The sequence below is a fragment of the Panthera onca genome, chromosome B4 (assembly GCF_046562875.1).
Source record: "Panthera onca isolate mPanOnc1 chromosome B4, mPanOnc1 haplotype 2, whole genome shotgun sequence".
NCBI lineage: Eukaryota > Metazoa > Chordata > Mammalia > Carnivora > Felidae > Panthera > Panthera onca.
This window is the reverse complement of record NC_138345.1, coordinates 100916424-100932127: the sequence shown is the minus strand read 5'-3', so window position 1 is coordinate 100932127 and position 15704 is coordinate 100916424. Positions and strand designations below refer to the sequence as shown.

The window sequence follows — 15704 nt, the reverse complement described above, 5'->3', positions numbered from 1 at the left end:
ATTACTTTTCAAAAGTTCATTTCCAATGCTGCCAAATTCTCGGTATCAGTCCTTTTAAATCTATGTTGAGTGTAAATGAAAGTGAACACGTCCACACCAGAAGACACTTCATTAGGATCCAGGAGAACAGAAAGGACATCTCCTTAGTAGATACACAACGTAAGAATCACTTGGGAGAAACAATGAAAAGATGGCAAAATGCCCTCTGGTACTGTGGCATGTTTCTTAGCAACACAGAAAAACAATTCTCTGCTAACAAACTGTCAAGCAGTAATTGTTTACAGATCATATTTCAGAAACTGAATTCCAAATGAAGCTAGGGATATTTACGTTCCTAATAATATTAAACTGTGTCACCTTTTGCAGATTTAATACCCAGATTTTATACAACAAGAATGATTTCTTAAGATAGTGTGCTTCAAGCATATAGAGTGTGTATCTAAATGAACCAGGGCATCATCTTCACAAGATCACAAAACGGGTATTTAATTTTTTTTACAGCATAGATCTGTGTGTAGTGTATGGGCAAAGTGATAAATGCTGGGGTCGGAACGTATTATTCGATGTCCGTATCTGAATGGCAGGTCGCCAAGAGAAGAAATTTGGACTCTCGGAAGAAATGCTTCTCTACAAACAGAGCTATCTTCATTTTCCCACTTGTTCTGAAAAATTTGTTCCCACTTTCAATTTCAACAGAGGGTGACATGGCATTGCCCCCAGCTGTGACAACGGTTCTCTCCTGCCTTCTCTGCAAGCAAGCATCTATGGCCATGCTCACGGACATTTAATTCATTTGCTAAAATGGTGAAATGAGCACCCTCTTTTTTGAATTGTTTTATTATTAAAATTATGTTAGATATATCTTTGGAAGTTGGTGACTCTCTACTGATTTCCTTTCATTAGATAAGTCACACAGTTTGCAAGTAAGTTAGTTTTACAGTGCCATACATGTGAAAAGCTGTGCTTTCACAGTATGTTTTTTTAATAGAGAAATGAAACTGTTTTCACTGTCAGTAAATCTTTATTATCGATTACAAATTCTAGAGATTCTTCAAGTGTTCATGTAACTCATCACCCAAGACTTATTAAAGAAAGTAGAAAGTATACTTCCTCTTAGAAGCATTTCAGGGAGCATGTTGTGGATAATGTGGATAATACCTCAAGTAAAATGTATTAATTTATTAAACTTAAATATTACAACTTCATAACTAAGAAAGGAAGAGCAATTAATTAGAATATTCAAGTTAGTATTTTCTGAATTCTGTCCTTATAATACTATAACCTTTGAAAAATCTTATTTAATGTTCCCCTTACTTGATCATATTTAGGATATGTATGCAAACTAGTCTGTGATAGAGATAAGCTTGTCAGCAGAAGGAATCTTACATTTTTATATAAACTACACTACCACTATAAATATCCATGACAAAAGGGTAAATAAAACATTCTTACCCAAAAAATATACCACTCTAATAGTCTAAAGAGTAAAGTATAAATGGTTTCATTTGTGATGTTTGTTATTGTTTTGTTTGCTCTTATAACTTAAGACAATATTTTAGAAATATAAAATAGAATGACAACGATTAACTTTGAAACACTGAGGGGTGCTTGGCTGGCTCAGTTGGTAGCGTGCATGATTTCTGATCTCAGTGTTGTGAGTTTGAGTCCCACCTTGGGTGTGATTACTTGAAATAAACGAATGAATGAATGAATGAATAAATGAATAAATAAATAAGCAAAATCTTTTAATAGAAAGAAACATTAATATTGGATGTATTCATTAAGTTGTAACTCCGTGTTAATAGAAAATACTATGTAGCAATCATATGATGCAATTTATGTTTTAGTGATTTTTGACAGTTTTCAGGCATCTAATGCCTATATTGGGCATATTATAAATATTTGTGAAGGTGTGATCACACACCTTAATGCTTTAGAACTTTTAGTTAGTTGGAATCAAAAGTAATGAAAACTCTGATATTTTGCTGCAGTTATGGATCAGAGGAAATCTGCTTTACATTGTCAAAAACTTCATAATGTATGTCATCTGTCTCCACCTTGTGGTGGTTGTAACTATTGCTACATCCTAATTTTGCATTACTTCCTAGACATATGTAAGAGAGGTTGGTTGAATGGCTATGGAAAAATAGAAATGCTTGTCTACTTTTAGATTTTTACTTTTAGACACTAGAAATACAGAAAATAATTTCACATGACAGAAAACTTCAGATACACCATGATATCAAAATGTTAGCTCATCCTAAACATTTCTAAATTTCTTTGCCAATGTTATTAGTCATTTCTTGCAAAAATTTTAGATAATTATATAATCTCATAGTTAAATTGGATATATGAAGAGTTCATTCAACATATCTCTATGTCTAACCGAACTTTCCCTTAGAATTTCATAGCACATTCAGGCCCTGTATGACACTTTCTAGGAAAGTCACAAAACAAAGAAGAAAATTGTTGTCTCCCTTTTCCTCAGGAAAAGTGTAAATCTTCAGTAATATTTCTCAGGTTCCTGAATCAGAAGCTTTCTTCTATACTTTAAAGAAATCCCTAACTTACAATTATACATTATTTTCTTCCTTTGTTCCATTTGATACAAGAACAGAGGGTATTGCAGGGATCCAGGGACATTGCTTTGCCTTCAGGGATTTATGGTCTGTTTTAATTTTTTGTCTGTGTGTTTTTAAATATTTGTGTATTTATTTTGAAAGAGAGCAGGGGGGAGGGGGGGACATGCATGACCAGGGAAGGGGGAGTGAGAGGGAGGGAGAGTGAGAATCCCAAGCAGGCTACTTGCTGTCAGGGCAGAATCCCCACTTGGGGCTCCATATCACGAATCATGAGACCATGACCTGAACCGAAGTCAAGAGTCAGAAACTTACAGACTGAGCCACCCAGGAGCCTCTGTTCCAATTCTGTTTTAATGGCTGGGAAATCTTCACAAAAAATGTCCAATTGACAGATTACCTGTCAGTTCATGTCTAAGTTAGAGAAAGCTGTCTAATCAGATACTCTTATGAAACAATTTGATATGATCTAATCTGAGCGATAAAGTTCCTATCCGGCTGAGTTTGCCTGCTATTCTATTAACTAAGCATATTTTCCGCTTATGGACTTCATGTCTTGCTGCATGGAAAGCTAAATACTGTAAAGAGAAGTTAAAATCGTATTGGTGTGTAAAAACTACCACAAAATCCACCCGAAGGCCTTAGTCCCTCACACAGTCACACTGCCTATAACAGTAGAGTTTCTTGATTCCCTCATGGTTTTGATATACATTGAACGTGCTCTCACTTGTGTGCATGCTCCACAGTGCGATGTATCAAGCCAGCACCTAGTTAAATGCACACTGCACAGTACAGAGAATTGTGTATCATCTAGCGAGAATATAATTTGTCATTAACACAGACTTCCACTATGCCTCCTTTCTTCCTGATGATTTTGTGATTTGATATTTCCATTCTGCACTCTTCAAGAAAATAAAACAAACATGGATAATTTGTCTCTTTAGGGAAAACTAAGGTCACATTATTTCTGTGATAGATTAAATATCTATCCTAATTATGTCTCAATTTCTGATGCCCAAAAGACTTACGGCATTTATGTTAACTGAAGCTAAATATTCAAATAAATTTAATATAAATTTATCAATTTATAATAATTGTTCATAAAACATGAGAAGGCAAAAGAGGAGGAAATATTTTTGGGAGAAAGATTTTAGACTTGGGTATACAATTAACCACTTTAAATTTTTTGTAATGTGTTATTTATTTTTGAGGGAGAGAAAGGGACAGAGTATGAGCAGGGGAGGGACAGAGAAAGAGGGAGACACAGAACCTGAAGCAGGCTCCAGGCTCTGAGCTGTCAGCCCAGAGCCCGACGCAGGGCTCAAACCCACTCGAACTGCGAGATCATGACCTGAGCCAAAGTCGGATGCTTAACTGACTGCACCACCCAGGCACCCCTACAATTAAACACTTCAGAATGTATGAGTCTACTTCCTTAAAATGTTCTTTAGAATGAAAAGCCCTGAAGAAAGCTAGAATTCAGGAGGGGGCAGTTTGAAAACATGAAACTATGCTGGTAAGAACTCCATTCCAAAAGCCATTAACACTGCTCAAATATTGGACTTAGTATGTAATTTACAAGGCTAATACCTTAGCCTTATGCCATAATGATGTAACAGGCAAACACTTACCTTTTTCATTTCCATTTGCATAATTCGGAGGCTTGTTTTTGTCAATGCTGTTAAAGCTCTGACTTCTCCTATTTAAATTAGAGGCTCCCTGGGCTTTACTGCTGCTGCCTGCAGCTGGTACCCTAGAGGGACCTGGAAGCCTGAAATAGTATAAGAAAAATTACATCATTATTGTACATTGCAAAAAGATAGGGGTAAGAGGTTCTGAGCAGGGAAGCCTTAATGGGAAAGGCACAATATAGGATGTTCTAAAATCTATTTAGCAGAAAATTGGTGGCTTAAGTGATAAATAGCTAAACACAAGGATTAAGAATCTTCAGAAAAATCTTGTCTCACTTTTCACTAAATCTGCCCTCAAATGATATTAACAATGTAGAACAATCAAAAATAATGTAACCTTTAACTTAAAAAGTCATTCTTACCATACCCCTAATAATAATAATAATAATAATAATAATAATAAAACTTTGACTTAAAAGTACTATAACAATTACATGAAAAGCAAGGGAAATAACAACACAAATTTATTATGTTCTCAGGGTATTAATCACCTATTTGCAGTTATTATTAAGTTGTTCTTTTCAATGTATGGGGCATTTGTTTTTATCCTACATAGCTGTAGCCTAAGTCAACTTGATAATAACGAGAAAAATAAAGGTACTGAAAAAACTGTTAACAGCAAATGCTCATAGTATATCTAAGGTACTAAACTACTCTTATTAAAACATGGTACAGAGACAAGGTCATGAATTAATTTATATTTCATTGGTCTGCCTCAAAATTCTTTTTTCTGTAACTGTTTTACCAAAAATAAGTACCAAGACTCTACTGGTTATCTTGCAAGTGTGGCCAACTGATCACAGAGGTGATATAACAAGAAAGGATGAAGGTCTCAGAACAAGAAATTCTCTATGAGCAGAATGATAATGTAAAATACACCTACAGTGACAGTAACTTTAGCTATTCTTTGTGTATGGAAGACAGACCACAAGGAAAGTACAGACAGACTGTCTTAAAATTAGGGTAAGTTTCACATTAGGGTGTGATTTAGAGTTATTTTACATGGACTAACACTAAATATCAATGTGGATAATTTATTTCACTGCTAAAGTAGTTTCCACAATAAAATTTCAAGTATCAATTATTTCATGAATTGTGCCTAAAACGTACAATCACTGTATTTTATTTTATACTATTAACATACTGTATATATAATAAACAATCTGTATCAATTAAAACTAGTCATTAGGAACCAATGTTGGCGTCCTATGTCATATTTAAAAACACGATCTTAAAGGATGTCAGCATCTTTGCCAGCATTTGCTGCCATCATGTGAATGTCACTGTGTACTTCTCTGACATTTTCTATTTTAAAAGAAAAAAATCCAGAACTTGAAAATGAAGCACTGAAATTTTTACTGTTCTCTCATACTATATTTTTAAAATGAAAGTATAAAATAAAAATAACTGTTATACTGATGCACAATATATCACGATTTCAAGATAAGTTGTTACTATATTCGTATTTTAACTCACCTTTATAATTGATACATTATCTCCATAGATTATTAGGAAATCAAACTCTTAAATACTATAGGTACCTTTAAAAAATAGCAACAGGTATTGCAACATGGAATGAACATCAGGAAAACTCAAGTACCAGCTTACAAACAGAAGTTCTGCTTTCTTGGAATACTTGGTAATTTCAAAATGTTGATTGTATTTTGGAGTTTAAATACATATGGCTAATAAATAGCTCCTTCAACTGTTTTGCCAATTAGAAATTGCCTCACACATGAGATTGGAACCTTTTCGATGATTCCAGCATTAACTTTTGCTCAAATGGATCCACAGGGTATGTAAGGACACCACAATTAACTACAGACACCAAGAATTTTGAGTACCAGTGACTGCATTCTGCAGAAAGAACTCAATTAATTAATTTGGCCAAATGTCCCAATCATAATAAATCTGAGAACTACTCCTGCAGACACAGCTACAGACTTAGAAAGTTCATTCCAAACTCACATGTATAAACACATTTTGTCACAAAACTTGCCCTGCTTGCAATGAAACTTGACCTGTTTCTAGAAAGCAATTAAAATACATTTTAATCTTTACCGTGACCCATGAAGCCAAATGATCTTCAGTTCTCAGAAGAACAAATTAAAACAAATTAAAAAATCCATTTGCTCTTCTCATTACCCTAATGTGACAGGCAGCCAGAGCTCCAGATCATTCATCAAAGTAATAAAAAGAGAAATAAGAATGAAGCCAAAAAAAGACAAGAGAGAGAGATATTCTATTAAATCAAAGTACTAAAGTATATTTTATATGCATGAGCCTTAGAAGTGGTAATAAAAAATGCTTATTGTACATGGCAGGTCACTGTTCTTTGCACATCTGAATTCATATCATTTTTCTTACTTTTAATTAAATACCCTTTACATTTTTCTCTCTAGAATCGTTTAAATTACTATGGAAATGAACATAACTTAGAAAACCAGGGCAAGAGGAAAAGAACATACCTCAAGTCAAGGCATCAGAAGCAGTCCTTGTGGTCAAACAGTGCATAGTATGTATGATACATTATCAGAGCAGTGATTAGGAAGCCACCCCTGAGATACTCCTCCAGTGAGAGAGGTGGCACATATAATCACATAATAATCAGGGGTGCAAAACACGTTTGCTGTGGCTCCACTCAGCTGCACCATTGTGCCTTTGGTAACTTAACAGTTTTAAAAACACATCACTTTCAGCATCAGTTATAAAGCAATATTTTCCATAATGCAGTCATTTACTATAACAGACTGTCTTTAAAATATGTATGTCATAAAGAAGCAACAATTTAAACTATTATAGATAAAAGAACAGTCCAGGTTAACCTGGTGACCTGGTGCCAACCTACCCACAAATACCTGCCAATATTCCTCAATTCTGCTTCAAAACATGCAGTAATTAATGCATGCCCATTTCAAAAAGCAATCACATTCTTGTGTGACTTCCAGATTCTGTAACCTGGAAAGAATGGGGCCTTCAAAGTCATGTTTTCCTTGACTTTCTCTAAGCCTAGAAGCTAGACTTCAGCCCAGTTATAACACTACATGTAACAGAACCAAAACAGAAGAAGCCAAAACCCATTTAATGATCTAACACAGACATGCTCGTCCCTGAGAATGTGTATGCAAATCCAGTTGGAGGAAGTCATCCCTCTAAACTTTTCATCCAGAAGTATGTGATTTATGAAAAAAATTTAGAATGATAGGACAAAATATCACTGGGCAGTTACTTTATTATCACTAACAAGCAATAAATTAGAGATATTAACTGACCTAGTAGGCTTTTTTTGACTGGTTGCAATTCCACTGTGATTAGATTGAGTTGCATATCTGGCTGCCAGACTGTATGAGGAGAAACAGAGAAATTGAATTAAAGAGATTCTTTGAACATGGAAAGAAAGCACAAAATTACAAGAAAACTAGGAGTTAATGAAATGCAATTGGAACATGTATAAGCATGTATAAAGAATAAATTAATTAGAAAATTATGATAATGCAACACATATACCATGAACTTTGATTAATGAACACGCTATGAAATAATGCCATGCACCCCTTGTCACGGTATCATCAATGACGTTAAAATTATGGCTGTGTGATATCGTTCATATTATCTTAAGTAGTAGTTCATCGCACAAAAAATTCAATGTTTGTAAATGACTATGAAAACTTCAGGAAAGCTAAAGTCTGACTTTACATGGTACAAAGATCTCCTTCTCAAAAAAGTTAAAATGAACAGAAAACATGTAAGAGTCATTATTTTCTTTAACAAGTTCTCCTAATTTGATGCTTTAACCAAAATGCTATCTGGAAAACCAAATGACTAAAACATCTGGTGTCTGACAAATGTAATGTATTGTATCTTGAATGTATCTAGAATGTTTTAAGGAAGTGAACAATACAAGATGTTTCTCTAAAGAGAGAGCTATGCAAAAGTCAAATGGATTAAACTAGAGTTAAATTCTTCAAAAACAAACTCGACAACTGTTAATGACAACTTCTGGGCATTCTTGAACTATAATTCTTCATATTTTTTTTAAATCAAAATCTTCACTCCAAGACACAAAAGAAAGCATTATTTAAACCGAGCTCTAAAGAGCAGTGAATACTTTGCAAACAAAATGAAATTTTCCACTTGAAGTTAAGCTAATTTTGGAATAACCTGAATGTTCCGAAAATTAGTGTTTTGCGGGCTATGGTCAGACCCAATTAGACCTGAAACATGTTCAGATACCCTGTAATGGTCATGCGTTGATGCCTGAGTGGAGAATCACTTTTCAGGTGAACTGTGAGGACCGTACATGATGTGCATGTAGTTTCCAAAGTCTCCGAGGAAACAGGAACAACATGGGGGTGTTAGAATCAGGGTAAAAGGGTCAAAAGAGCCCTGATGCAGTTCATCCAGTTGCTTTGCTGCCAAGCAACAGGGATTTTAGTCAAGGCAAGGATTTCTTACGGTGTTGACATGCTTCCTAAGTTAATTCTCCCTCCACTAGGGAGCAAGAAGACCTTTTAGACACTGCCTGGGTAGAAAAGAATAAAATCCGCATAGCTAAGGAGCTTTTCATAGCACTTATTTTTCACATTTGACAAGTGAATTATTATTATTTGCACATAATAACATCTGCATTCTAACTCCCCTGGACACTGAGACAACTGGCCCCAACTGTTGAAACTACCTCAGGTGACAATGACATCAGAGAATAATTTAAAAATAAAAACCAAAGTGTGTGAATGAAATGAGATATTAATTTAAAATCTAAATTTAAAATAAAAGCACCCAAAGTGAAGGAACATTTTTTGTGAACTTCTCAGTCTACTTTGTGAATCTAAGAGAAAGAGACCTACCTCAAGGTTCACTACTATATCCTATCCTGTACTCACCAAAATTGAACACACATATGAGCTGGAGAAATGACAATGAAACAATAAATCCTCCTTAAGGGAACCGAAGACACCTCATAGGGGTTTCTTCCATGATTTTAGAGAAGTACAATAATTTCTAGGAGGGAAGTGGGTAGGGGGAGAAAATCTAGAGAGGTCAACTGACTTGCTAAAATCAGTTTGGATTTTATAGCCCATGTGTTTTCTAATTCATGATGAGATAATAATATTCTATGTTTGCCTAGATTTTTGCACCAAACCCTCATATTTTAATCCTTTGACCCTTGGCTTCTGTTCTGCTTCCCTTGCACTTGTGAAACTGTTATGTGAAGAACATGGAGTTTTCTTCAGTTCTCACCATACTCTAACATCTTTGTATTTGGCCATATCGCTCACTCTGCCTTTTGGAATCTTTCTCTTTTATAGATTGTAGCACCAGTGAGCTCACTTGATTTGCCCACCATCATTATTATCCATTTTCTCTTTCCTTCACTGGGTCCTTTTCCTTTATCAAGGTCATAAAGGCATGATTTTTCATATGCCCTCTCTCCTCACACACTTGTATGCATTCTTTCACTTAGCAATTCATTTCTTAGCTAAGATTTTAAATAAAATCTATTATAAAATAGAATTAATGTGTGCATTGCATCCCCAGCCCTCAACAATAACTGAGTAAAAGATGCCCGTTTCCCTGATCTTCAAAGTCACCACATTAAACACCATTTTCCTTCTTTTATCCCCCAGGTCTCAATCAGATCCCTCCTCTAATTTCTTGATTTCTACTCACAAGATTATCATTTTCTTTAGGCCAATGGGCTTGAAACCTCAACAGTTGACTCTTCTCTTTTTCTTTGTAATTATTGAGATATGCATTCAATAGGCTGTCACACTGATTCAGCCTCTATAAGTCCATTTGCATGTATGTTCTCTTTCAATTTCCTTGTTTACTGCACTAACTCAAACCCCCCGTACTTCCCACAATGCCTTCGGCTCCTTATTTTCTCCACAGTGCTTGTAATATGATATCCCAAGTTTCAGATGTACAGTCTAGTAATAGAACAGGTGAGGAGGTACAGCAATTTATTGGTAAAACAAACACAAGGGACATGTAGACACAGCTCTGAGGCAAGATGCAGTAGATAAATACAGTCAGAATATCATTAAACTAGGAATTTTTAGAATATCTGGATTGAAGAGTATGTATTTTTTTCCTGGAAAGATTGTTCAATAAGACTTCTTCTAACTAGTGGATGATAAAAATATCAGAAACAGAAGCACAAAAGAAATATTTTGAGACTCATTGTGGGTTCTACTGAAAGAAGTATCTGCTCATCTAGCTGATAAAGTGAAATATCAAGGGAATGCTTTTTATTTCCCTAACATGGAAGACAAGAGGAAGAAACTAGAGGCAGTCAAATTAATTTTTAAAAAAATAATAAAACTCATCTGGTCTTCAACACACAGAAAGATCCAAACTACCAGACCTTTCTAATGTAACTTCAGCACAAATGCCCGTGTTGAACTATAATATCCACTTGTTATGAGGATAGAAAGCTTCTCAGAGTAAACAGATCCTGATTGTGACTTACCCATTTTTACTAACTGCTAGTACCTGACCACTCAAAGTGTTGTCCAAAGACCAACAAAACTGGCATCACCTGGGACTTGTTAAAAAATAATGACCCTCAGGTCTCATCTGCATTTTAACAGGATTCTTACGCATAATAAAATTGAAAAGGCTGTGCGCTACAGAATACTCACAAATGTGCAATCTTGCAAAAAAACCCCACAAAAAACAACAAAAAAAAAAAACCCACCTTCCATTCTGCAAAGTCAAACAGCATAATCTAAACATCTCAAGCCATGCCTCATCTTCTATCCTGCAACAGCTTTAGATACTATTGATAGCCTCCTTCTAGAAATCCTTACCTCACATAGCTTTCCTAAAGAAACAGCTACCTCTCCAGCTACTCCTCCTTCCCAAATATAGATCGACTCACTATCTCCACCCCCTAAATTTTGTACCATTATCATGAATATTTTCAAAATTGTAATCCTAGGCAACAGGCGATCTATTCTTTTATTCTTTTTACCTCAGGTGTACATTTTATACTCAAATCTCAACCCTAACCTCGAGGTCTCTTTCCTTTCCTAAGTATCATCTTGACATCCCCTAGATATTATACCTGGATCTATCACCTAGATTTCTCCCAGATATTCCCAAAATGTTCATAACAATTCATTCTCCTTCTTTCATACCATACTCCCTCTTTGTCATGTAACTTGACTGTCACCATTTTTTCTGTTGAACAGTATGGCATTGCCTCAGTCATTACCTACTACTTGCTTTCTCTGTCAGTCATCTCTCCCACAGAGCCTAATAACAGCTCTTCTTTATTATCAGTCCATTTTTTGTTTCCAGACAAATCAGATCATTCTTCTCATAATCAACAGAATGAACTTTCCCAAGACAGAATGAATGTCAACCCCTTTTCCTGACGTTGCTATTGACTCCTCATTGCCCACAGGGTAAAATCCAAGCCCTGTGACTTGGTGTACAGCATTTCTTTCTGCTTTCTCAGATTCTTACAGCTTTGTCTCCTCTGCACATCTCTGCTCCGTTTTCTCCACTGTCACCGCACCTCTGCTCCTTATCTATAACCTCTTCTCCCACGGGCCCATGGCTTTCTTTATGAGGTTTCCTTCATCTGAAAGACCAATCCTTCTCTTCCCTATATTACAAAACCTTACCGCTGCTTCAAAATCCTGCTCAAATGTCACCTTTTGTTGAAGCATCTCTCAAGTTTCCCAAAGTTAGTTTCGTCCTCCCATGGTCCACAGGTCTTAATGCTTCTCTAATTAGTAGGTTAATATGGGAATTTATCACGATATTTGCCTGTGTCCTGAGCAGATGTATCGTTCACTAGGACAGGAATTGTGTTATGTCAACTTTTGCATTCTAATTCCTCTCATGGGGGTGATATGTGTTTAATCACTAAATATTTGACTGATATTAACTGAGTGTTATTTTTGAACAAAGGTATGTTATATCCCCAACTTTTATGCAGGAGGAATCGTTTTAAGAATGGATATATTGGAAGTATATTAAAGGATGGAACAAAAAGACACTCATTTTCATTGTGTCCTTAGTAAGTGATCAGCAGTTCACATTTATTTTCTCACTTGTTCCTTACAATAGTCCTGCAAAGGTGAGACTCTATCCCTGACTGAAACTATGAAACTAAAGATTTTAAACATTCACTTATCTGTATACATTATACATCTTAAAAATAACAGTACTAAAATTTGAACTTTGGTCTGTTAGACACTATATAATCTGTGCTATGCTCTATTATACTATATCATTTTCATGCAAACTGATTACTAATTGCAATATTTTAATGCTTCTTTTTCTATTAATTCATTGCCCTATGGATTTATATCTCCAAGACAACAACAATAACAACAACAACAACAACAATTTCATTGCTGCTACAAATAGCAACTCTTCCAGTATCAAAGACATCTACTTTCAAAATATATTCTTTAGCACTCAGATATGTAATATTGATAATTTATTTCAACGGGTCACTTTATATAGAAATCTAGAATAGGCAATAATACAATTTGAAAGAGAAAGATACTTTGAGTACCGAAGTAACTCTCCTCACAATTCTTCCACGTAAACAATATCATTTAAATTGTTAAGCAACAGGGGCGCCTGGGTGGCTCAGTCAGTTAAGCATCTGATTTTGCCTCAGGTCATGATCTCACAGTTCATGGGTTCGATCCCCACACTGGGCTCAGTGCTGACAGCTCAGAGCCTGGAGCCTGCTTCATGGATTCTGTGTCCCCCTCTCTCTCTGCCCCTCCCCTGCTAGTGTGCTCTCTCTCTCTCAAAAATAAACATTAAAAAATTTTTTAAAAATTGTTAAGCAACATTTAATCAGGGCTAGGAAATATGGCATAATAATTATAGCCTCCTGCTCCCATACCCATTGCACAGATGATTAACCAGTCAATCACATAATTCTTTCCTATTGAGCCCTGTGGTAGCTCCAAAATCCTTGGCCATGACTCAGGTAATCTGTTTTGCCTGAATTGAGAGAATTTATTAATTGAGAGAATTAGAATGAGAATAAAAACTTATTTGAATCTCTTTATTGTCTCATCAAAACATTAAGAAGATTTGAGTGGCTCAGTACAGATTTTTATAGAAGATTCTATTATAGTTATTGGAACAGTAGAACTCCATGCAGAAGTGAAAGTTACATAATCTTAAAAATTATGTAAAATCTTAATGTTTAGTTTTTATTTTCAAAACCAAATTGGACCCATAAAAAAAGAACACATGAATCATTAGAAGTTACCAACACATAATATCTGAGTCTCACACAATCTATCATTCTTTACCTCCATCGGCTATTACGAATTTCTTCTAAAAAAAATCAGTTGAAACAACTGATATTTGAATTGTGTTTAATTATTATGATAATTGAACATATTATGACATCTGAAAATATTTTTTTCTTATTTATTGATTCTACAAATATCCTTTTAACACCCATGATTTGCCCAGTTAAGAACCTGGAGAACCACAGCAACTTGTTAAGGAGTTGGGCCTTTGTCCTGAGGCAGTAGGGAATACCAAAAGGTGTTGACTGCAGAATAAAGGATAAATTCTCAGATTAGAGAGACTTTCTCTTAGGTGTGTAAAGGAGGAACTAGAGGAGGAAAAAAGTTGGGGTATTTGTCAAGGCTGGAACCCGGAGACCAAATAGGACATCACTGCTATAATTCAGGCTAGATTTGAAGAGGGTCTGAATGAAGACAGAGGCACAGGAAACAGAAGTAAATGATTAATGAGAGAAGTTAATTGTACCTGGAGGAACTGAAGAAAAGGGAAGAATTTAGGAAGGCTCCTGGTTCTCTGGCTTGAGTTGCACAGGATAGTTACATACATGCAGAGTAGGAAAAGCAGACTGAACATCCCTGGCATAGTGTATGAATGGAAAAAATAAAGACTCGACTTCTCAATCATGTCACTAGTCACAGGGTGAATGAATTAACAGGATATACTGGGAAGATGTATACTCAGTGGTGAATAAACTCACCTTTACAGTGGAGCTAAAGTCAAGATCACTTTAAGAGGAAATTAACTGCACATCCCTCAGAGTTTTTAAAGTGGAAGGTAGATATAGATATTATGAAATTTGATTCAGTTTTATGTTGTATTTATTCTAATAAGCATGTATGTATTGATGTAATCAACAGGTTAATTAATCATTAAAGACTTTTATTGACCGCCCATATGTACTGGCACTGGGCTAGAAAAATTCAATTTGGAAAAATAAGATTTACACATGCATGGTTTAGGTTTTACTGTGAGAAGTATAACACTTAAAACCAAATATACTAATTCAAACTCCTTTCTAAAAAGTATAATTTGATATTTAATGGAAACTGAATTTACTTCAAGCTTGAAAGGAGCAATATGCAAATATTAGGCAGGTACGTAAAAGTGATACATTAAAATTTTCATTTTCTCTGAATTATTAAACTCCAATGTCAGTAGTAAAATCTAGTATATGGGTTAGTAGCACAGGATTTCGACTCAGGCTGCTCTATCTGAATCCCGGTTTAGCTGTTTCTATTCTCTTTGCCTGTTTCCTCAACTGTTAAATGAGGATGACAACTTTGCCTACCTCAAGTTTTTATAAGGTTTGAACTGTAAGTCACTTCAAAGGGTGTCTGGCTTACATAAGTGCTATGCCAGTTGAAAAGAAAATTCAGTGGTATTCAGGTGTACATTTGAGAGTCCTTGAATGAACTAAGTCCTCACAGGAACCTCTAAATATTCTGGTGAATTCCGTACAACGTAACTATGTTCCTCGATCCCTACAATTCCTCTGCTCTCTTGTGCTTGGTCTTCCCCATGCCATGCCCTTTGGTTCTCACCTATCACTTCTGAGGTTACTACATTCTTACTCATAAATCTCACAAGCATGGACCTCTTAGTATAGTAGTTGAGCTTTTAACCCTGGTTCTTGGTCTCCAAATTTATAATTACTTTGGGACCATGATTTGTGGAAAGCAAATTAAGTCCTTTTCTCCCTCCAACATCCCATGGATCCTACTCACTCTTCTTGTTTCCTGAACTCAACACTATGAATCCCTGTAGGTCCCCAAAGGACATCCAAGAAACAACATTCCCAAAGTAACATGCACAGGGGGAGACTTTCAGAACCCATAATTCTCAACACTGTACATAATCCAAAAAGTGTGTCAAATACAGAATTTAACAAATGTTAAGTTTGTAATATAGTGGTTAGATGAAAATACAGTTTTGATGTGCTTATAAAATATAGTAAATTTACTTTAATATTTCAACCACAGTTCTGTTTTAGATTTGTACTCTAGGGGCATTTGGGTGGCTCAGTTGGTTAAGCGACGGACTTCGGCTCAGGTCATGATCTCACAGTTTGTGGGTTCGAGCCCCGCGTCGGGCTCTGTGCTGTCAGCTGAGAGCCCGGAGCCTGCTTCTGATTCTG

General features: G+C 35.5%; 1 protein-coding gene across 5 annotated transcripts in view; it reads right to left on the bottom strand.

Annotated features, from left to right (window-relative positions):
• The window catches only part of NAV3 (neuron navigator 3), an 821282-nt gene that overhangs the window by 200179 nt on the left and 605399 nt on the right, over positions 1-15704 (bottom strand). For all 5 annotated transcript variants that reach the window (XM_078449654.2, XM_060656893.3, XM_078449653.2 and 2 more), the window contains 2 exons: positions 7543-7611; positions 4211-4350 (listed from right to left, as the gene is read on the bottom strand). In XM_078449654.2, the coding sequence (XP_078305780.1) occupies positions 4211-4350; positions 7543-7611 (209 nt within the window). The remainder of the gene's footprint in view (positions 1-4210; positions 4351-7542; positions 7612-15704) is intronic.